Genomic DNA, 23631 nt, shown 5'->3' with positions numbered 1-23631 from the left:
GTGACCGTTTGGAAGGAGACACATAGATATCTGGTTGGTCCCTGTGGCAAACAGGATGCTCGTAGACCTTCGGTAGCTATGCAATACAAATCAAGGAACATCACCTGATCTGGAAATTTTAATGGGGAACACCTGACCTGCTTTGTGTGGTGTAGTGGTTAAGAGCGGTAGTCTCATAATCTGGGGAACCGGGTTCGAATCTCCGCTCCTCCACATGCAGCTGCTGGGTGACCTTGGGCCAGTCACACTTCTTTGAAGTCTCTCAGCCCCACTCACCTCACAGAGTGTTTGTTGTGGGGGAGGAAGGGAAAGGAGAATGTTAGCCGCTTTGAGACTCCTTAAAGGGAGTGAAAGGCGGGATATCAAATCCAAACTCTTCTTCCTCTTCTTCTGCTTTGGCCAGAACTGAGTGGAGGTACATCAGATTTAACTGCCGTATGGCATTATTTCAAGATGGACCGGAACAGCAACCCTCTCTCTGCTGTGAGGGATTGAAGTGTTTCCTTCCCTGCCTGTCTTCACTTTGAAGATAACGGCTGAAGTTGGCTGGCTCATCAGCCAAGCGGATCCTTGTTATCTCAACGGCAGCCTTTTGAGTCCTCGAAGGACTGGCAGAACTAGCCTGACTTTGACCTGCTGCGTCTGCTTGTTGTTCCACCAGACAAGACTGCAGAGCTGATATGGACTTCCTTTGAACAGCGGCATTCCTGATGAATTGGTCTGACAAGCCGAGTCCCACAGACCATTCGCTTGCCACACGAACCCTCCGGGCATAGCAAAAACAATTTGCTTTCATGCTTGCACAAGGGGTGGGGGAGACCCTGCTTTGTCATCAAAGGATCCCAAAAGTGTAAAGGGTATTGTGAAGGCAATGACAGTCCCCTAGAGAGGATAAAAAGGTAAAGGGTAAAGGGACCCCTGACCATTAGGTCCAGCCGTGACCAATTCTGGGATTGTGTGCTCATCTCGCTCTATAGGCCAAGGGAACCGGCGTTTGTGGCCAGCATGACTAAGCCACTTCTGGCGAACCAGAGCAGCGCACGGAAACGCCGTTTACCTTCACGCCAGAGCGGTACCTATTTATCTACTTGCACTTTGACGTGCTTTCGAACTGCTAGGTTGGCAGGAGCTGGGACCGAGCAATGGGAGCTCACCCCGTCGCGGGGATTCGAACCGCCAATCTTCTGATCGGCAAGTCCTAGGCTCTGTGGTTTAACCCACAGCGCCACCCGCGTCCCTCCCAGAGAGGATATTTCAGCCTAAATCTCTCTCTTTAGGCTGCAGGTGGTGGGCTCTCCTTCCTTGGAGGTTTTTAAGCAGAGGTTGGATGGCTATCTGCTGTGGTGGCTTTAGCTGAGATTCCTGCATTGCAGGGGGATGGACTAGATCAGTGTTTCCCAAACTTAGGTCTACAGCTGTTTTTGGACTACAACTCCCATCCAGTGGTCATGGGTTATGGGAATTGTAGTCCAAAACATGTGGAAACACATGTTTTTGGAGGGGGGACACTGGACTAGATGATCCTCGTAGGATCCAACTCTACTATTCCATGATTCTATAATTATATATCATTAACATCATATAATTTTGTAGAGTTGGAAGGGACCATGAAAACCTTCTAGTCCAACTCCATGCAATCCAGGAATATTTTGCCCAACATGGGTCTCAAACCCACAACCCTGAGATTAAGAGTCTCGTGCTTTACTGGCTGAGCTATCCCAGCAGCCCTTGATCAGAATCTTCAAAACTGGTAAGAATCTATGGAAGACTCAGGTTTGCTGCCTTGCAATGCGTGAAAGGTTCCTTAGAGCTGTGTTCCTCAAGCTTGGGTTCCCAGAATATGGTTGGACCACAGTTCCCATCATCCCTAACCATGGGCTAAACTGGCTGGGATTTATGTGAGTTGTAGTCCAACATCATATGGAGACCTAAGGTTGAAGGCCACCACCTTAGAGTATGGCTGGAAAGTCTCACAGTTTGGATGGACTTAAATTTGGCCAACTTGTCCTTGTTTCTTGTGCCATCAAGGATGGTCTGGTCTCTGGTCTGGGATGGTGAAGATTTCTACATGCACACACAAAACACACACATACACACACTTTGTCAGCTGCAATTACAGGCATTTCTACACTGATGAAAACGTACAGCGATCATTTGTGTTTGTCTGGGAGGCAGCGAGGGGCAAAAGAGGTCTAAAGACTTTTGGCCCCTAGCCATTTTCAGAGCAGCTCCGTGGAAGGAGGGGGGGACATAAGTGGCGGGGGGGGCAGAGAGAATCTCTTGATTGGAATAATTATAAATCGTCTTCTCTTCGTTCTTGCTACACGAATTCCAGGCTAAATTATCATCTAATTTCAGAGAGCTCCATGACTGAGATTATCGGTGAGTCATTTGTAATTATGTGCCAGATTGTATTAAAGCATGAAAACACAAAGGATTCTCATCAAACACTAAGAGGGGGGAAAGAATCAAATTACATTTCGCAGGCAGGATAACAGTTCAGACTACATTTCAGATTCATGACATATTACAAATGTAAAACAGGAACGTGGGGAGGGGAAGGATGGCAGGGGGCCGGGGAGTGAGAAACTCTCAGCTTGAAAAGTGCACAACATGTTAAAAGAAAGACAATGGGCCTGATCCAGAAATATGAGGATGCATTGGTGGGTTACTCGTGAGGATCACAGGGTGCTTTACAATACAAAAACACAAAAATACATGCCATAATAACAAACAAAACAATAACCCCACAGTTAAAAGGCTATAGATTGTCTAATCAGCCAAGTACCTGAAGAGGAACATTTTTGCCTGGCACCTTAAAGGTGTATAATGAAGGGGCCAGGTGAACCTCCTTAAGGAGAGCATTCCACAAACAGGGGGCCACCACAGAAAAGGCCTGTTCTCATGCTGCCACCCTCCTGACCTCATAAGATCTTAGGGCCCAGGTAGGTTCATATGGGGAGAGGCAGTCCTTGAGGTGTTGTGGTCCTGAGACATTGAAGGCTTTATGGGTCAAAACCAGAACTTTGATTTGTGCCTGGAAGCTCATTGGCAGCCGGTGCGGTTGAACCAGGATCGGTGTAATATGCTGAATTCTGCACCAGATGAAGTTTCTGAACTGTCTTCATAGTCAGCCCCACGTATAACATGTTGCAGTAATCTAAGCAAGAGGTGGACCTAGTGACATCCAGCAGATAGCACACGGGAATGGCGCAGAGTGCTGTTGTGCACATGTCAAACCTGTGGGCTTCTCATCCACATCTGGTTGACCATGGTGAGAGCAGAATGCTGGACTAGATGGGCCCTTGACCTCATTCAGCAGGGATCGTCTTAGGTTCTTTTGCTAAGAGTCCATGGGAGCAACGTGAAACAAACTTGGTCTGCATCCAGCTTTCAAATCTGTAAGGTTTGTGGCATACACTTTGTACTCAGAAATTTCAGCGCCCCTTCAATCCAGTCATATGCAAAATGTATTCATTTAGCAATATAGATATATACCGCTTGATTGTGATGAAACCTCAAAGCAGTTTAGGTGAAGGTAAAGGTACCCCTGACCATTAGGTCCAGTCGTGGCCAACTCTGGGGTTGCAGCGCTCATCTCGCTTTATTGGCCCAGGGAGCCGGCGTGCAGCTTCCGGGTCATGTGGCCAGCATGACTAAGCCGCTTCTGGCAAACCAGAGCAGCGCAAGGAAACACCGTTTACCTTCCCGCTGGAGCGGTACCTATTTATCTACTTGCACTTTGAAGTGCTTTTGAACTGCAAGGTTCGCAGGAGCAGGGACCAAGAAATGGGAGCTCACCCCATCGCAGGGATTCGAACTACCAACCTTCTGATCAGCAAGCCCTAGGCTCTGTGGTTTAGACCACAGCACCACCCACTCCCCCCCCCTAAAAAAAGATCTACGGTCAGAAAGAGACTTTCCTCTGAATAAACATGTGCACGATTGCACTGGAAATATATCTACAATATATTCACTGTTCTCCCACTCCCCAACCTGCAACAACCACATAAGCACTGTTTTCATTTAAATCATGGCGTAAGTATTGAGCTTTTGCAGAGAGGAGGTACCTTCGTTGCTACATGTTCCATTTCTGCAGATATAATCCCATGGTTTAAAAAGAGAGGGGGAAAGCTAAAGGATTGCACCCTGGTGACACAAGCAAAATGTGAGGAGGGGATCCATTTAGAATGTGGAATTCACAATGTACTGAAGTGTAGATTGAAAAGCCTCTGGTGTTTCCTTCATTGCTACATTTAAAAAGACACTCAGAACCATCTGCCAGCTAATAACGGCTTTATTAAAGCTTTAATGTTGCATTCCGTCACGAAACACACAAAAAAGGTAGGTGGCGTTGCATCGGAGACAGGCAGCAACCTGCTATTTCTTCCCTTGAAACTCAGTGATATTCTTCCCCATCACAAATTAAAGAGGCAGAAGATTTGGGGCCCTTTGAACATCTCCTAATTCCTAAACGCATTTCTGCTTTTGTTCATGAAGCCCCCTGACTGCACAGCTCAGCTCTTATCACAAGGCTTTCAGAGTGGGAAAGAAAGGGTTTAATGCGCAGTGCCAATCTCCTTGGTTAATGTTCCATGCCTCAAGTGTTCATTATGAAAGGTGGGGCAATTCCAGTGCACACATTCGCCCTTAACATTATTCTTCTGGGCTGGGTTCTTGGGGCGAGGAAGGAGGGGAGATACGATGCTCTTTGAAAGCTCATTGAAAGCTCATTACCTCCCCCAAGGAATCCTGGGAATTATCATTCTGAGGGGGAAGCGACAGTTCCCAGGATCCTTTGGGGGAAGCCATGTGCTTTCTATCTACGGTGTGGGTGTCACCCCAGTATGTGCTAGATGGAGGTACAGGAATTAGCTAGTAAATGATGTTTAACGCTACTATGGATCCCCACCCCTCACTCCGCATGGTGGCTGCATACAAGTTCAGTTTTTAGCAGCTGATGCCATGGCCTAATTGGACACAGAGGAAGAGCAGGAAGCACCAGCTTGGGAGCCCCCAAGGCTCAGAGCCCGGGAAGTGATTGTGGGACGATGAGGAGTGGTCAGAGGGAGAAAGACTGCGAAGAGAAGATGTTGGAACCTGAAGGGATAACGGGACTTAGTGAGCTGGGAGAGTCTGTGGTAGAGAGAAGTCCAGAATCAGAGGCAGCAGCTGAAGCAGGAGAGTGGGAGGAGGGAGGTCAAGAGGCAGAGATGAGTCAGGCTGGGGGAAAGTCACAGGGGTCTCCCCCTCCTGCTGCAACAAGGCCCCTGCTCCCCTTGTCTCCCAGGACCAGAAATGGCTTAAAAGGGATAGGGAGGTTGGTTGTGCGCACAGTCTCCAATTGCTTGGAAAGACCCCTGGAGAGGAGACCTAGGCAGCTGTAGGAAGGCAGGGACTCAGTCTCAGCAACTGCTTCATGGGGGTCAGATGAGTTGCTGTACTCATTAGGCCTGTGTCGATCAGGGTTTTGCTAATAGAGAGTTAACTCCAACTTGCACTGTGTGATTTACTGCCGGCTCGCTCCTGACACTCATGTTTATATATGGAATTTTTACTTTGTGTTTTTCAAAAAACGTTTCACAGTATGTGTTGTTTTCCTGTTAAAATTATGTCATTTTCAATGTGGTTCATTAAATGTGTTTGTATCCGATTCTCATTTGCAATACACAATTTGATTATTTAAGGAAGGTTGTAGGCCACTTGGAGATTCCTTTGGACATGTGCAGTGGTATGGAAATGATTAAAAAAATAAAACAACTCTGGAAGATGCCTTGGCCCTAAGCCATGAGCACGGGCAATTGTCTTCTGCAATCTGGTGTAGTTCACTTCTGGTGAGAATGCAGAGGATCAGAATTAGGGGCATTTGCTCACTTGCAGAAGGTACCACACTCTGCATGCAAGAGGACACAAGACTCCTGGTGTCTCCAACAAGGAAGACTGGGAAAGATTTCTGCCCAAGTTCCTGGGGAGAGACCACCCAACCAAAGGCAATGCTGGCCTAACTAAGGAATGAGGAACACCAGCCTTGCTGCCAAATGTTGCCCTCCAGGTCTCTATCTGGCCCTTGGTCCTCTCCCTATGAAAGTAATGCACCTCCAAGAGCTGCACTGGAAGGGTGTGGCCAGAGCGGAGAGGGCAACAGCAGAAGCAAGAATGTTTGTTTTTTCAGGAAGCTCTCTCTGAAGAGTGGGCTCCATTGCTCTCTTGCCGACATCAGAATAAGTAGGGCAGAGTCTGAATGCCCTGTGGGAAACCCCCACTGCCTCCCCTCTCCTCCCAATTAGCAACAGCAAGGCCGCATAGCAGGGCGTCTGTGAGGCCCATGGTTCCTACAGCAGCAACATCGTATGCATCGGGGTCCATAGGAAATATACATTTCCCATGCTTCCCAAGTGCTGGAATACTGCCACAGCAGGAACCAAATGAAAGCTCCCCTGCCAACAGATAAACGTGGGTAAGAAAAGGACAGAGGGAGCGATGTAACAGTAACATGGAAGACTGCCATGGGGCAACATCGGTTGTGAAGCAAGCCCCAAACTGAACCTCTGAACCCCTCGTTCCAGCTGTCCCATTGATCCCAACCACTAGTCCTGCTTTGATACATGTCAATGGTTCTGAAATGTCTCTGTGTCTCATTTACTAAGTTATCAGCATCAGATTAGAATGGTGCTGGCAGTTCCCCCGCACAGGGTGCCAAGTCGAGAGAGTGGAAAGAGAGTGTCGGTTTATGCATTGTTCAGGAAGGGGGAAAACACACACTTTCAAAGAAAATGTACACACACCCTTAAATGTTTTAAAACACTTTTGCTTTGTAGACACAAAATAAGGATATACACTGGGTATTTTGTACACTGCTGTCCAAGTCACACAGAAACAGTCTTAAGAAACAAAAAGCCTGCAAGGGAAGGCAAGAACACATAATAAAAGATGACTTAAAAAAAATATATTTACAGCAGATATTACAATTTGTCTGGGGGGTGAGGAGGGGAGATGGCAGGCCGTGGCTCGTGATGTGGGCTGGAAGGACCCTTCAAGATGCTTACAGATTGTTTCGATTCGCTGGCACTGCCGCGCACCAAATGTGTTGGCCTTGTTAAGATGGGAGCGACAGGCGGCGAGGAGACTATGCAAGGAGTGATACATAAAAACAGCAAGAGGCGATAAACTCCCACGCAATCCAGAGGGAAGGCAAACAGCACAGCGAGAACTAATACGGAGATCACTTTTTAAGACGATGCTACACAGCTCCCGCCAAAGTCTTTCTGTGGTGAAGGGAGTCGCTCTCATGAAACAGAACATACAATTGAGATGCAATCGGTGCACACGTGTCACCATCAAAGCTTGCCTGCCCTAAATTGCTCTCTAAAATGCAATTTATACATTTGCCTCGCAGAGGAGCAAGCTTAGCCCCTTTCCTCCACTGTGCAGACAGCATCTATGCAGGACTGCACAAACATCTGATCATGTGGAGGTTTCTAGGTCCTCAAAAGAGAGGAGGCGGCGGCTGCAAAAACTGGATCTGCACAATCAGAAACGTGTAGGGTTCCTGTTCCACCCACCTAAGTGTTGGCAAGTCTGTGAACTGAGGCCAAGTGACCAAAGGTTAGAAAGACTTCAAGGTAGAAAAAGCCCAACACCACAGTTTGAGGATACTGCCTAGGAAATGTGCGCTACACTAGGAGCGGGAGGGAGCCAGGATTCACACCTCGCAATCTAAAACCAACCATTCTCGAAACCCTGTGAACTCTCTTCATCATCTGAATGCAGAATACGGCAAGCTCCAAATTATTTTCAGGGAAACGCAGCCAAGTGCCTCCCCCAAGGTCACTGTGATATGTTAACAGTAGCAGACAAGGGTGAACTGTGTACTCGCCTTTATTTTAACATTTTCCCTAAGTAGTTATGAAAACAGAAGGTGGCATCTGCTAATCCGTTTGTATTCCCTGAGCTTAGTTACACCGAGGAGGAATGAACACTCCAAAAAGGAAGGAGAAATAAAAGAAATCTGCGTGTAATATTACATGACTTAGAAATGTGCGAGGCAGGATTGAAAATCCTTATGCATTCCAAGGTTTATTAAAACGACACCTTTCTGCAGCCACAAGACAAAACACACACCTCAGTCCTCCCGCAGCTGAAGGCAAAGGATCGCAGCAGAGCTGGTGGCTTCTGAAATGCTCCTCGGCAGGCCTGCAAACTTTCCCATTTATGGGAACTGGAACTCAGGGCCAAACTGGATGGGTTGTTAGATGTGCCTTTGCACCTGATGTGCATCCTTTCAACAAAATGAAAATAGCAGTCGCTGGGGAGTGAATACAATTACTGGGATTCCTGCAGGCAGTGTATGGTATTTTAACCCTTTCCTCCCCTGCCGTGGTCTCAATGAAAACTGGTTCTCTGAAGCTGCTATTTGCACTGGGAGGGAAGCACCTATTGGCTTTAATTCAATTCCATTTGGGGAGGGGCGAGTGACAAATGAGTACAGCAGAATGAGGCAGTGGTGCCAGGAGAGGGTTTCTATTCCCTGCCCCCACTTTAGCTACAACTTTTACAAGTGTACAAGAGCTTTCCCTAAGAGGACAAGCAGCAGCTTGGGTGGGCGAGTTTCATTAGGAAGCACCTGGGGGGTGGTTCAATTCGGTTCTCCCAGTGCTGTGGCCCAATCCAAACTGTGCCTCCTGTGTGGGTGCTCTCTGCAAGAATTTAAAGATCACATACCTCCATCATGACACTGAATTTGGCCCTCAGAATCCCAACCCTTTAAAAAGCCAACCAAGCAAAAAACCCTCAGTGAGCCAAAGTAACACACTGGGGAGGGAGGAGGGGGAAACTGCTGATCCTACGGGACCTCTTAAGCATTAAGCAGCTGAGTAGTGGGCAAACTTCTCTTGTTTTAGCAAGAGACATACTATTGGATTCAAAATCAAACTGCTAAAGGACCAATAGAAGCCCGAGAATAAAGATTCAACATCTCCCCCAAAACTGCTTCTCCTATTTCTGTAGTTGGTATTTCATACGGATTGGCCAGATTCCATAGCTCTCCCTTTCTCAACCTTGTTGGCTAGGATTGACGGGAGTTGTAGTCTAAAATCAGAGCCTAGCTATGCAAACCTGGCCCCAAGGAGGCAAGTCTGGCAAGGAGAGATGCCAAGCTGCCTGGATTATCCACATGAAAAGCAGACTGCAAATGCCAGGGCAACTGCATGGACCCAGCCAACCACACAGAAGCAGATAGTGAGATACTGGCAAGCTCACCTCCTGGTACTTGGTCCCTAAAAAGAATTATTTGGGTTTTTTGTATCTTTGTTGTTTTAGGAGGGAGCTTGCCACAGCAATCTCTGCCAAAACAGAAGTGGCCACGTACTATCGAAGCAAGAATCTCCATTCTCCAAATCCAGACCTAGTAATTCAAATAAACGCCCAGATAAATCCCAGTCAGAGAATTAAATGCAGGATGTCCCAGGAGATCTGAGTCACCTCCTTCTGCCATCTCCTACCATAGTGACTTGAGTCTACTTCTCAAAGAGCTGGCAATCCATCTGGGCTGGAACATCGCAGGCTGAGAGTGGGGGATGGTGGGCCTCGTCAACTAAACCAGGGGTGCCAGACCTGTGGGCCTTCCAGAAGTTATTGGACTCCAACTCCCATCAGTCCCAGCCAGCATGGCCAATGGACACGGATGATGGGAGTTGTAGTCCAGCAACATCTGGAAGTCACCAGGTTCCCCAATCCTGAATTAAATACTTCTCCATACGAAAATATATCTGCCCACATAGAAAACTTTCTCCAACATACTAAGTTGTCTGCATGGAGGGATTTTTATCTTTTGCGAGGCCAGGTAGGTCACTATGTAAGTCACCACTTGCAGTCCGAAGTGGTACATCTCAAAAATACCAGCTGAGCGAGAAGTAGGTCTTCTGAATTCAGGAAAGGACTGCTTTCGGTCTCATCCTCTAACTAGGATATTTCAGCCTGGGGCTCTGGTAAAAGCAAGCAAGGACATAGAAAAGAGGCAGCTTGACCTTTTGGCATGGACAAGGCCAACATGGAGAACTGGGTGTATTTTTGCCTCAATGGGGCGGGGAATCCATTTCCCACAAAGTCAACTTGGCACATCCTCCTTGCCTGCCAGGCAACAGGGATGAGAACCGCCCCTGTGGTATGCGTCCTTTGGCCACCGGCGAGCAAATATATGCCGTGCTGCTAGAAAGTCAAAGGAGTCAAACGCAACGGCAGTTAAAATTCAGGCCGCAATCCTGCAAGGCCTGAAATGAGGAGGTGGGAAACTATTGGTCTGGTTTAACCTTAGGATCACAAGGTTTAAAGTTCTGACAGGTTACTGGACAGAGCCGAGAGAGCAGAGCTTGGTCAAGGTTCTCGCATGGCTGAGCCTGTATCAACCTCATTAAATAACATTAAATTAAATTACATTAGGGACGGGGGGAGAGGGAAGTAGCTTATTTACCTTAAAACAAAGCAAAGTAAAACTTACTGGAGACAAATCTGTCTATTGTGCCAAGCCAACCAAGACTGCCAGGAGGACAAAAAGTAAACAGAACCCCACTGCCCCCAATTGTGGTGAGTAGCACCATACTCTTAAATTTTAAGTGCATCACAGAGGCATAGGAGCTTGTGAGATGCCCTACAGCCAGAAGCAGGAGTGTCAAGTCTACCCCTTGAGCTCTTCTCCCCTGCCAATCCCTCGTTTGCTCTATCCCTATCTTACAGCAGCAGTGAGTGAAGGGAAGGCCTGGTTTAATTTCCTTGCAGCAGGAACAGACTCCCCTTACTGAGATGTCCAAACTGTTTCCCGCACCTCTGAGGTCTACCCCAGGGTACAGCAACCAACTTTGACAAACCCTCCTGTTGCTTCTTCAAACTTCTTAAGGTACCACTGCTGTCCTCTATGAGATACCTGCCCAATGGTGCTCTAACCTTAGGGTAACACTGCATGTATTTGGGGGGGGGGACCAGGTGTTTGGGATTGCTTTCCAGCTCTGATGTTATTTATTTCAGCATGGAAACACGGACACTACGCCAAGGTCAGGGGCAGGGAGATGTGCTTTTATCACCCCCAATGTAAACAGTGCATGTCCACAACTTTTCCACTTGGAGGTTTTGCACATTTATGATTTGCTCCTTGTCATATATGTGTTTTTATCAAGATAGGGCTGGATCAAGGGCAGCCGCAAGGCAGGTCCAACACCGCGCCGCTGAGTTGTGCCAGCCATTTTGCCTCTTCTCCTTTGTTCCCTGAAACTGATGCTTCGCTGAATCCCTTTCTCATAACATGATCCAGAAACATTTCAAGTATTCGAAAGTCAAACCCCGGTGCCAGGCTACAGGTCAATGGAAACTGACCAGCAAGCAATGGAAGTCAGGAGGGTTTGTTGACATCGCCAGGTTAACTTCCTTCACCGATCCCATTAGGTGGCAATTAGTATCCTTCATCGTCGTCCATCTCACAGCCATAATCTGAAAATACCAAAGCGGAGAAAAATTATCAGAAGAAACAGAATCATCAAGGATCCCTTAATACATTAGCCTCTACGCCACCCACTCCCAGAAGACAAGACAACAGAAATAGTCCCTCCTAGGAAAATATACAATGGGGAGGGAAAGGGAAAGCACAGGAAGAAATCACACACACAAAAGCAGTCCAATGAAACACTTTTTAAAAGACAGAGAGTTTAAATGTAGGTCACAGAAATGAGCAAGTGAGCCAATTTCTGTAGCATCCAAACTGTCAAGTAATTTCTAGGTGCATCGAGGTAAGCAAATTGCAGGTTTCGCTGGAGAGATGGGAAAAAAAACTCGCTGGGTTTTAAACTACCCCATGAGATCTGTTCCTTAAAAGAGCCTTATGAACATGCCCCCAAAAGATGCAAGTCTCCCAAAAATGTTACTAGCCTGCCAGGAGCTGGCAGACAGATCTGCCCTGCCTCCCTCAGCCAGCTGCGTTTCTACAGAGAAAGGGGCTTCCTCCTCTGCCCCTACAGCCATATGGAACTGCATGCACCTACCTGCGTACAGTCACCTCTGGCTGCCAGGCCAGTGCTTGAATACAAGGCTTAGTTTAGTTAAAATCTGAGACCTTCTGCTCTCACTCACTCACACCACACTGAGAAAGAGAGGAATAGTCCTTTCTTTCCATCCAGTTCAGGTACCTTCACAGTTCTCTCCTGTCCTGTCTTGCCTCTGCCTCATTCTGTTATATTCGCTCATGTACACTTTCCCCCTGATAACCCAGGGAACCCTTTTCTCAGCGACACTTAATGGTCAATGGTAACACAGATGTGTGCATGCTGGCTGAATCTGCTTCTGCAGTAAATCATTTAAATTATAATCTGCCCCCCATTCTAAAAGCTTAGGGAGACTTAGGGAGAGATTAAAGTTTTCGAAAACTGCCTTTTCCAGTTAAAAATCAAATTAAAGCGGCTCCAACTCTAGTTCTCTGCTGGCTTAGACCTGATTTGTTTGAACCTCTTTACATTTAGGCTTGCAACTTGCATCAGATTAAACATCCTCCAAATGCTATTGCACATATATCATGCTCTTCCTTCAAAGAGCTCAGGGTGGCACATATGGGCCTGCCTCCTTCCTTCCTTCCTTCCTTCCTTCCTTCCTTCCTTCCTTCCTTCCTATCTTCATTGGGAAAGTTAGGCTAAGAGACAAGCTTTTGAACTTGGATCTCCCCAGTCTAAGTCCAACACACTAACCACTATACCGCACTGTCTCTTCAAATGTATGTAGAAATGATTGCCAAAGAGTGTGGCTCTATTTGTAGCTGCTGCTGCATTTTCTTTTCTTTCTTTTTTTTACAAACAGGGTTTAATTGGTTGCAATTTTACGGATGTGCTGAGCATATGGCTGTAGATCCTTACTAAATGCTTTAGTGGATCATGCAATAACACAACTCTCTCCCCCTCTTGATGGAGATGTTCATCTCTAGGGGTATACTTTAATCTTGATTTTCTTATCAGTACATTTCTCTGCTTTCGATATCTGGCTTTCGACATCCCTAGGCTAACTGGCTTGAGCAAATAAGGAGGGCCTTAAAATGCACTGACAAATTTCCAAAGGATGGGAATTGCATGGCTCTAAGAGTCACAGATGAGATGGTCGGCTGGCCTGGATCACGGTGCAATTGAACACTTATGATGCAAATTTGTGATGCAAATATATCAGTGTTTGCATAACAGGGAGACAAAAATATGTTTAGAATGGTTTTAAAAACAGTTACAGTAGTAGAGGGGAAATGATTCAGCGAACTAATTTTGTACAGTTACTAGTACTGATACTATTTAATATACAAAATTATTATCATTACAATTCTTTCAGCTTCATTCAGCCCAGGCACACATCTCTGGCTGCATTTCTCTGGGAGTGCAATTCTAATCATATTTCCTAGAGGAGAAAGAGTTTCCTGCAGTCTGAATGACCCCTTTCCACTCAGATCAAACCACTCTGTTGTGATTATTCTATAGACCATGCACAAAAGCTGAAAACGGCACCAGTGAGAAATTAAGGGTGTTGAGACGATGGCGCAGTAAATAATCAACACCCCAGCACCAGCCTTCTCCCCTTGACACTGTCAGGCACCACAATTAGTGGGTTCTGTGTCAAGTCTTTGGCTATACATATTTACACTGTAACGAGAAGCTTCCGAGCAGCAATAATGCTGTACCCCCAAGTTCGGAATGTATTCTCAGCTCTGTCTGTAGACGCTGAATTCAATCGACTCAATGGCTCCCACCGCCGAAAGACTGTCTTGCTAAGAAATGTTTATGAGCGTTACTCAAGCCTGGAAGTACTGTCATGGTGTACATCACAACAACAGAAGAAGGTTGGCAGCCTAAATCCATGGTAGCCCCATGGGGTCCTTCTGTTACCTGCACTGATGAAGAAGTGCAGGAGCTGGAACATTAGTATAGAGCTGCCATTACTGGGGTAAGGAGGGGTTTTGGCCTTTCTTTAAGTGGATGGGTGTTTGCAATGGATGAAGTTAAGACCTACCATTTCCCCCCATCAGCTGTAGGGCACTCATGCAGTGCTCCTCTTCCTCCTCAACTTCTTCTTCTTCCACTTCTTCCTCATGGTTGTACGAGACGGGCCCGGATTCTACCAATACATTTGCTGGCTTTTCAGCTGCTTGGGCCTCTGTCTGAGTGCTTGGAAAGATTGCCTGCAAAGGATAAGAAAAGCAATAATAATAATAAGAAAAACCTAGACCCATCGCCTCTCACCTTTCCCCTTTAAAATCCCCAACTGAAAGGAAGAGAAAATCGCTTGGCAGATTCCTTATTGTCCCCCTATCAAAGCTCCTCGTTAAGAAGCTTAGAGCTATTCTGGGGGAAGCTCCCGTTCTCCTGTGCAAATTCAGAGTTGTTTGGATATTTCAAAGCATGGCCAAAGACTGAATGAGGAAGACGTTGCAGGTGGATATTAGCACGTAACAAGGTACAAGCTCTTAAAAGCGACACTATTTGGGGAAACTATTCGGGGGAAATTGTAAGTGTTTTCTCTCAATAGGTTTGCCTTTATCCAAACCTTCTGAGGTGCAACAATTGTGTAGGCACAAAATGAAACAAAGTGATGTGCACAACGCCCAGTGAATTAGGTACCATTCAGTTGCAATTAGAGAAAGAGTTAACAATTCATTGTGCAATTTTGCATCCAACTGTTTAATTAGGAGACGGGCCACAACTGATTGGTGCAACACCTGCTCTAAGTGTAGAATGAATCAGAGAATTACAGAATCATAGAGTTGGAAGGTACACCCTAGAGTCATATAGTCCAGCCCCCTGCAATTCATTTTATTTCCTTTTTAATTTGTATACAGTTGTACCTTGAATCCTGAATCCTGAATGCTCAGACGTTTTGGCTCTTGAACGCCGCAAAACCTGGAAGTGATTGTTCCGGTTTGCAAACGTTCTTTTGGAACCCGAATGTCCGACAGGGCTTCTGATTGGCTGCAGGACCTTCCTGCAGCCGATCAGAAGCTGTGATTTGGTTTTTGAACGTTTTGGAAGTCGAACGGACTTCCAGAATGGATTCCATTCAACTTCCAAGGTACGACTGTACTGCCTTTCTGCATTACTATACACAAGGAGGTTTACAGCAACAAGATATACAACAAAGAGCACATGATCTGATCCAATACAAAAAGTCATAATAAAACAAAACTTCAAAATGTTTGTTGGACCAGAAGCTTGGCAGCATGAGCAGCCGAAGCCAGATGATGGATGGGGATGGGTTCAACCTCTGGCATGTGACCTATGAGGATTATGAGAAGACTCATGCCTAAGACTTTTTTAAAGCTCTTGCCAAATGGAGCAGAGCAAACAGAAGAAGGTTGGACCAATGGAATGAACTCCTAATTAGGCAGTTTGATCTGCTGTAGAGGCATCGCTGATACTCAGTGAACTGACAACCAGACCATCAACTCTCATTTGACACCAAGGGGATATTACAAAGAGGCAGAGAGGTACAATGTACAGAAAACAGGAAAAGAAAAGCAAGTTTCACAAGACTTCTAGCAGTGCAAGATATTGCGCAACTGTTGTGCCAGGGGATGTGCTGTGCTCCCAACTGACTGGTTGCCCCAGCTACTCTGGGTGCCTTCCAACATAAGAAAACATCAAACATTAAAACCTTCCCTATAAAGGGCTGCCTTCAGATGTCTTCTAAAAGTTGTATAGTTATTTATCTCCTTGCACGAGCACTAGGCACAACCATTGGTCTTTAATGTCACTTAGCTGCCCTGTGGAGCCCCTCAAAAAGACAAGAGACACATCTACTATATATTTTGGAAAGCTGTTTGCCTGTTCACTCTGCATTTGGACACCTATTAAGGTACGGCAACCTCATTTTGCATGGCGGTTCCTGAGATCAAGGAGTCAGTTTTCGTTTATGTTTGGATACAATAAGGCAGCGTTCGAATCAAGATGGCAGAACCTTTCAAAACTGCACCGATTTTTTTGTTTTGTTTCTTAGAATTTTTGAGCTGAAAGCTGGGTACAAGGTTGTTAGTATTCTAATAATAATAAATACACAGTGAAGCAAAGCAGAAGCAGATAAGTTCTCTTGATTAACGAGGTGCCAGTTGAAACCAGAACTATTCAGACAATAAAGAACTAGTGCAGGAGTTGGCTAGGATATGGCTGTAGTTCAGGCTTCCACAACCTCGGCCCTCCAGACGTTTTGAGACTACAATTCCCAGCATCCCTGACCTCTGGTCCTGCTAGCTAGGGATCATGGGAGTTGTAGGCCAAAAACATCTGGAGGGCTGATGTTGAGGAAGCCTGCTGTAGATGGTTTCCAGTTATCCCATCCTGCCAGCTGAGAGAACCTCAAGGACAGCCCCAAATAATCCTAACAGCAAAAGGTCAAGAGGATAAGAGCTTTTCCCTTTCATGTTACCTCTGCTCTTGCTTTGCAAGACAATTATGCAACCCCAGATCTCCTGTACTCCGCTGCAGGGAATTCAGGTATCAAAAGAAACAGACAAGGCAGTAATAGTGGTAGAAGAAGCGCCATCCCCATTTATATTAATTGTTATGCCAGGAGTTTCCATCTGCCTTGAATGTTTTCACAGAGGAATGGCTGAATTTAAAAGAGCTACAACTGAACCATTATTTTAAAAAATTGCACAACCCTAATTAAAACGTGACCTTCTTCTAATTATCATGTCCATTTCCTGAATGTCTCCGTTCTAAAAATGTGCAGGTTTTTCTAATGAGGGAGCATACAAAGCAGAAAAAAAATAAAATTATTTCCCTTGACACGAGCGCAAGCTGTTTTTGGAGGGGGTGGAGGATGGAATCACGTGTTCTTAATCATTTTAAATGTGAAGCTGTCAAAGTCCTCTTTTAGCAGAACTTCCTGAATTGGTTTCTGAACTGAACTGAAGTCTGGCTTTTAAATTCACACAAAGGATGTGTGTGCTTTCTTGCCCCACTTCAGAAGCAGCAAAAACATGTCAAGCCGTCAAATCTAGCTAGCAAAAGTTTAGAAAGGTGCAAGAGTTCAGAGATTTATGCCTAGGGGTTGAGTAAAAGCGTATTGCACACGTTTTGCAAACTACCAGTATGCACTGGTTTGGTATTTTAGTTCAGCCAGTAGTTGCAGTGTGTGTGTGGGGGGGGGAATAGAAGAGGCACCTTGTTTTATTCTGGGACGATTTTTTGGCTGAGGTCCTACTCAGTTCAGAATCATAGAGCTAGAAGGAACCAGAGGTCACCAAGTATCCCATTCTGCCTCACAGTGTGAAAGAAGCAGTGAACAGCCGGATGGAAGAAAAGGGCTTACAGAGCAAATGAAAAGACTCAGATGACTCTCCAGCTACTGGGATTTTTAGAAGGTTCAAACAAAACACTGTACCTCTTCTGTGGCAGGCTTTTTTGCTAGCTGCGTTGAAATCAAGGGTCTTAACCTGAACGGAAGAAGAATTCAAAATGTTAGACCCTGTATGTGAAACAGAAAGGAAAAGGTTGAGCAAGTCTATCTAGAAAATGTTAAACAACCAGTTGAACTGGCACCCTTCCTGCTACAAAATGAAAAACAAAGATCCCACGGAAAAGCGTCTGACGAGAATTAGGAGAAAGATCAGTAACAGCTCAGTTAACAAACCACCGCCTAATAATAAATTCACATCAGGTCACTCTGCACCAACAATAAAAACTTTACAGGATCAGGCTCATCCCGCATGATTCTCTATATATTTGGGTTTTCGGTGACCCATTTTGGGTTCTTAATCTTTTCCTAAGCTGCTTGAGACTTTGTTGTAGTAAGTCAAATAAATAAACAAGAAAGACCTGGCAGAGTTGCAAGAAAGTTCACCTGAGAGCAACGTTAAGATTCCTGAAGCCCTGGAGAGTAATACTCCCAGGGCAGCTTGCTATGGAAACAAGGAGTGGCATTATACAGAAGCAACAGCCAGCCTCTCTTGCATGGCAATCCATTTCTGGTGTAATACCGAGGACCCAGAGGAGGTTCAATTTACTACCTATCTTCTGAACTGGCCCAATAAGTAGTTGCAAAGGCACACTTTGAAGCATATCGCCTACTCCTTTGGCTGCTTTAAAATGTGTTACAAAAACACTTTATCTCATTTAAAATTGAATTTATTTTAATTTTTGCTAAGCATTTGTCTGCAGGCTGCAAATATGTGAAGGGCTGATTGTGCAGAAGGTTATTACAGCAGTATTTTCCATGTATATAATTACAGTAAGCTACCCTAAGACTACAAGGAAGGGAACAAAATGCATTAAAAATAATCATTAAAAAAGTCAGAGGAATCTGTTTTATCCAGTTCTCTCTGTTCTTCAGATTCACGGTGTCTTAGTGTACACCGACGAACAACATCCAAAATGTTACGGCTGCTCAAACAAACAATGGCAAACCCTGCAATGCATTTCCCTCCCTTGGGCTGTGGGCGTTTTGCTTTTAAAACTCCAAATTCTGTTATCTGAATAAATGTGGTCTGCTTAGCTTGCATAATTTAAATGGTTTCCAAATAAATATGCACAGGATTTTCAAAATGTTTGGAAGGTTTTTGGAAATGTGCGAGGGTTAACCCAGGTCACGGAAGGCAAAAGAATGGAAATGTTGGTTGGATGGACTGTGCAGGGCACCTTCCCACTAAGCTATGGGAGACCTGTCGTTATGAGAAGCAACAACATGGCCTAGTTGATTCCTAGCGACATTTAAAAATGTGAACCCATCAGTCGAAAGGGGCAGAACCGCTGGAAAACGAACCCAGAAGGATGATCCACTGTGATTATCCCGTGAACCGCCCTGAGATCTTATGATGAAGGGTGGTTTATAAATCTAATAAAGAATAAATAAAATAAAATAAATACTACTCTGAGATATAACCTTTGAGAAATCTAATTCCCTTCTAAAGTCACATTCCCTGCCAAGATCCTGATAAAAACTGTACACCAGAGCCACCAAAGCAGTCTGGCCCACTTCCTCTATTGATATTTCAAGAAAAGACGATACAGTGGTACCTTGGGTTAAGAACTTAATTCGTTCTGGAGGTCCGTTCTTAACCTGAAACTGTTCTTAACCTGAGGTACCACTTTAGCTAATGGGGCCTCCAGCTGCCGCCGCTGCGCCATTTCTGTTCTCATCCTGAAGCAAAGTTCTTAACCTGAGGTACTATTTACAGTGGTACCTTGGGTTAAAGACGCTTCAGGTTACAGGCACTTCAGATTACAGACTCCACTAACCCGGAAATAGTACCTCAGGTTAAGAACTTTGCTTCAGAATGAGAACAGAAATCGCGCGGCGGCAGTGGGAGGCCCCATTAGCTAAAGTGGTACCTCAGGTTAAGAACAGTTTCAGGTTAAGAACGAACCCCCGAACGAATTAAGTTCTTAACCCGAGGTACCACTGTACTGTTAAAACTTGCCCCCTTAACACAAAGCTGAGGTGACTAATGTAAGTCTGCCTGCCCCGCGGTCAAAACTCAGTTAACAAATCCTTCTCCATGGCCTTGTAGCAAATCCCTCCCCGCTGTTAAACAGTTCCCCATTAAGGCTAGTCATGATACCCCTTAAGCCAGCTCCAGTCTGAACTGGGCTCTAGACCCCCAATTTAAGGGGAACCGTCCCTATCAGGGAAGTGGGTGGCGCTGTGGTCTAAACCACTGAGCCTCTTGGGCTTGCCGATCGGAAGGTCGGTGGTTCAAATCCATATGATGGGGTGAGCTCCCGTTGCTCTGTCCCTGCTCCTGCCAACCTAGCAGTTCCAAAGCACACCAGTACAAGTAGATAAATAGGTACCGCTGCGGTGGGAAGGTAAACGGCGTTTCTGTGCGCTCTGGTTTCCGTCACGGTGTTCCCTTGCGCCAGAAGCGGTTTAGTCATGCTGGCCACATGACCCAGAAAGCTGTCTGAGGACAAACGCCGGCTGCCTTGGCCCGAAAAGCGAGATGAGTGCCGCAACCCCATAGTCGCCTTTGACTGGACTTAAGCATCCAGGGGTCCTTTACCTTTCCCCACCAGGGAGGGGCTTCTCTTCCACACCCACCCTTTGTTAAGTGGGGTGCCAATTTGCTTAACTGCAGTTCGCACAGGACCTTAGGGAGCAAAGTTACGGCCTACCAAGGGGTAAGTGCAGCATAGACAGCTAGAGGGTGATTTTAATGGATAATCACTTAGTTGCATCTTCACATCATTAAGCATCAGTGCAGAAGACATTAAAGGTCTTCTTTTTTTAAAAAAAAAAAAGAGACAAGAATGGTGGTGATTATACTGATTAGCCACTGCAACCGGAATGTGCTGGCATCATAGGAGAAACCACACTTCCCAACGATACCCTGAAGACATCCTCGCCTCCCAATTAGGAACAAGCTGTTGAAGAAGTCCCCAGGGAAACCAGAATCTGTTGACATTTGTTTTACAGATGAGGAGGGTTCATATGCACCCTGAAAGTAGTTAGGCTCTGCTGCAGTACAGAGAATATTCCACTTTCCTTTTAAGTAAAATGGTGCAATAATTGGCATTCCCTTCCCCTCCAACCCAACTACCGAAATTTATAAGGAACTGTGGTGTGAGCAGATTACTGACCTTCACAAATAACTGCTTAGATCCATTTTTAAATTTCCACCCAAGGAATGTTGTTCCCCACCTCATGGGGAATCTTGCAATAGCTTGCAAGTCAATAAAAAGATAAACTACAGTGCAAAAAGGATAAAATGTTAAGATAAACCTAAGAAAAGCTTAAACAAATCCAAGAACACACATAGCAACAGCCAGTAATAAAGCATCTTAATAGAAAATTAAGAGAGAGCCAACCACCTTCTCTGCTTGCACAACCTGCAATCATTTCCTGACTTCTCAATGAACTGGAAGGTAAAAAGTCCAGCAATCTGTTTTCCCTAGTGACCAACCAGGTGGTGATGGGAAACCCAAAACGAAGATAGCCCTTTCCTGCTCATTTTCGCTTCTTCAGATGCAGAAGGTGCCTGCTTCAGTCCACAGCTGGCAGCTGGATGGAGAAACAGTCTGATGCAGTTTAAGGTTGCTTTCTGCTTTCCCAGAAACTGTATTTAGTGGCATGCAGCCTCTGTTCCCCAGACTAATAGTCATCAGCAGCCATATCCTCAATGAATTTATCCAACCTTCTTTTCAAGCGGTCCAGCTTGGTGGCAACCACCACAAGGTAGCAAATTCCACAGTTTACCTACGCACTATGTGAATTCGTTCTCCTTTTGCCTCTCCAGAATCTCCAGTGTTCACTTGGAGGACTCTGGAGTCCAGTATCTCTAGCATCTAGTTCTCTCTATTCATTATCTGCAAAGCGTTGCATCGTTTTATAAATCTGTCACGCCCCCTGCTTGTCTTCTCTCCCCCTCCAAAACTGTACTAATCGCCAGATGATGAAGGGTTTCCTAATGGAGAAGCTGAGATTGGTGGCTGGTTGTAAGAAGGCAGTGTGAGCTCTGTGGGGCACAGCCCCATTCGTCCTTATGGACCCACAGCCTTCCGCTGCCTCCAGCCTCTTGATTCTTCTCAATTTCCTTTTGCCCCGCCTGACCAAACTGACTCCCCTCTGAAGGCTCTTCCACAGAGTGGGGATCACAACAGAAAAACCCTGCTCACTGCAGCCTCCCAAGGCCACGGCAAGAAAAGCAGGACCTCTGTGGCAGATTTCAGAGCGTGCAGGGTGGAGAATGCCACATAACCTACGGGGCCGCCTCTCCTGGTATGCCCCGCGGAGGATCTTAAGGTCCACAAATGACAACATTTTGAAGGTCCCAAGTCACAAGGTGGTTAGGTTGGTCTCAACTAGGGCCAGGGCCTTTTCAGTACTGGCCCCGACTTGGTGGAACGCTCTGTCACAAGAGACTAGGGCCCTGTAGGACTTGACATCTTTCTGCAGGGCCTGCAAGACAGAGCTGTTCTGCCTGGCTTTTGGTTTGGACTCAGTCTGACCCTTATGTTTCCCTCCCCTTATGGTTTTGACTTTTAAAATGAGGCTGCATTTTAAATTGCATTTTAACCTGTATTTTAAATTGTTTTTGTCTTTGTCTTTTTCTTATTATGTTTTTACTGAAATTTTATTGGTGTTAGCCGCTCTGAGCCTGGCTCTGGTCAGGGGAGGGCGGGGTATAAATTATTATTATTATTATTATTATTATTATTATTATTATTATTATTATTACATCAGGAGTCCTGGGCAGCAAACCCGGAGCACCAACAATAATTTCACCAATTTATTTCCCTCTAAGGCATTACACACAATACTGCTTCTCCTCGTCCTACCCCTCCCTCCCTCTCTCTCTTTTTTAAGAGAGGGAAAATAGTTTATGCCTTTTGGCCGATCACATTCTCCATAGGGAGCAATTCTCCCTTTTACTGTACATGATGTACAGAAAAGTTTTCACAGTGCTGGGTATTCTTGCTGGCGCTTTTTTTTTAAAAAATACTGCATATGCCCTGACCTCCTTACAAGAAAGCAGCCTTCTGCCATCCCAGCCATATGGAATCGTAAATGGCTGGCTGCCATGGCTACAAATATTGGCTCCTTCTGCTGTCTCGTTTAACCAGCGAGGGCTCAGTTACTGAGAGATATGCCATCATTGGGGGGAAAGAAAAAAACAGCTGTTTTCTAGGCTGAGGGGGAAGCAGACACTGCTCTTCAAGCTCAAAGAACCCCTGAAAAGAAGAGCCCAAGTCTTTTATTCCAGCTTTTCACCAGACAGGTCTTGCCGCAGTTGGCACAAACCACATATGTTTCTTTGATTATTCAGATTTTTTATTATTATTATTATTATTATTATTATTATTATTATTATTATTCTGGGGAAGGGCAAAGAGGAGCCTAATAAAATTGGGTAGATTCAGAACATACAAAAGGGGAGCAAGTTTATGGAATTTGCTGCTGCAAAATGTGGTAACGGGCACTAGCCTAGGTAGCTTTGAAAAGAGAATATATAAGTCCACGAAGGATAGGTCAATCCAATGGCTAACAGCTATGACATTAATAATATATAATAATAATTTATTATTTCTACCCCGTCCATCTGTCTGGGTTTCTCCAGCCACTCTGGGCAGTTCCCAACAGAATATTAAAAATACGACAAAACATCAAACGTTAAAAACTTCCCTAAACAGGTGACTGTTACGAAAAAGGAGCAATGCAGCAGCGAGCTCCAGGTGGCTGGAAAGCCAAACAGGATGTTGATGTTTGGGACTGTTCCGTGGGAACAAAGGAACAGTCTATTCACTGTACTGAGCACCGGATGTTAGCTCAGAGTGTCATCTGACCTGTACTGGAAGTACAGGGGAGGAGTTTTTTCCCTCTCTGCTGTTGGTGTTAAGAGAGTGCAGACACGTTTCTCTGTACTGCTGGAAAGACAGAAATAAAGACATGTAAATACATTTCTGTCTGTCTCTCTCCCCTCCCTGGGGATGGCAGGGGAGGAGTGGTGTTCTTCTCATGTTAGAGGAGGATCGCCGATTGAGATCTCGCCTGATCTTGCCAGGAGTCGCAGACGGGGAGGTCAACAAGGAACTCAAGCCGGGTGCCTGGAGAGTGGCCAATTCCTCTGACAAGGCTTGATTCCTACATCAACAAGTGGGAAGTGCAGCATGGAGTGGTCCTGTGCTGTGTTCC

The 23631-nt window shown here is 45.6% G+C and overlaps 1 protein-coding gene across 4 annotated transcripts in view; it reads right to left on the bottom strand.

The window, feature by feature from the left end:
* Positions 1-11055: 11055 nt before the first annotated feature.
* The window catches only part of BRF1 (BRF1 RNA polymerase III transcription initiation factor subunit), a 199327-nt gene continuing 186751 nt past the window's right edge, over positions 11056-23631 (bottom strand). For all 4 annotated transcript variants that reach the window (XM_053407962.1, XM_053407882.1, XM_053408053.1 and 1 more), the window contains 3 exons: positions 17386-17437; positions 14020-14188; positions 11056-11478 (listed from right to left, as the gene is read on the bottom strand). In XM_053407962.1, the coding sequence (XP_053263937.1) occupies positions 11441-11478; positions 14020-14188; positions 17386-17437 (259 nt within the window). In that variant the 3' untranslated portion in view covers positions 11056-11440. The remainder of the gene's footprint in view (positions 11479-14019; positions 14189-17385; positions 17438-23631) is intronic.

The sequence above is a fragment of the Podarcis raffonei genome, chromosome 1 (genome assembly GCF_027172205.1).
Source record: "Podarcis raffonei isolate rPodRaf1 chromosome 1, rPodRaf1.pri, whole genome shotgun sequence".
Lineage (NCBI taxonomy): Eukaryota > Metazoa > Chordata > Lepidosauria > Squamata > Lacertidae > Podarcis > Podarcis raffonei.
This window is presented reverse-complemented; position numbering and strand designations above follow the sequence as displayed.